We start from the raw sequence: 207 nt of genomic DNA, 5'->3' as shown, positions 1-207 counted from the left end.
GAGGGGCGGCAGCGCACGCTCACCACCCTCCTGGAGAAGGTGGAGGGCTGCCGCGACCTCCTGCCCGAGAGCCCTGGCAAGTACCTGGTGTACAACGGGGACCTGGTGGAGTACGACGCGGACCACATGGCGCAGATCCAGCGGGTGCACGCGTTCCTGATGAACGACTGCCTGCTGGTGGCCACCGCCCTGCCCAGCCGCCGCGGG

The 207-nt window shown here is 70.0% G+C and overlaps 1 protein-coding gene across 1 annotated transcript in view; it reads left to right on the top strand.

The window, feature by feature from the left end:
* The window catches only part of EXOC8 (exocyst complex component 8), a 3,795-nt gene that overhangs the window by 1,150 nt on the left and 2,438 nt on the right, over positions 1 to 207 (top strand). The window contains 1 exon segment of the mRNA XM_010004548.1: positions 4 to 204. Within this exon segment, the coding sequence (XP_010002850.1) occupies positions 4 to 204 (201 nt within the window).

The sequence above is a fragment of the Chaetura pelagica genome, unplaced genomic scaffold (assembly GCF_000747805.2).
Source record: "Chaetura pelagica isolate M959 unplaced genomic scaffold, ChaPel_1.0 scaffold9, whole genome shotgun sequence".
Lineage (NCBI taxonomy): Eukaryota > Metazoa > Chordata > Aves > Apodiformes > Apodidae > Chaetura > Chaetura pelagica.
This window is presented reverse-complemented; position numbering and strand designations above follow the sequence as displayed.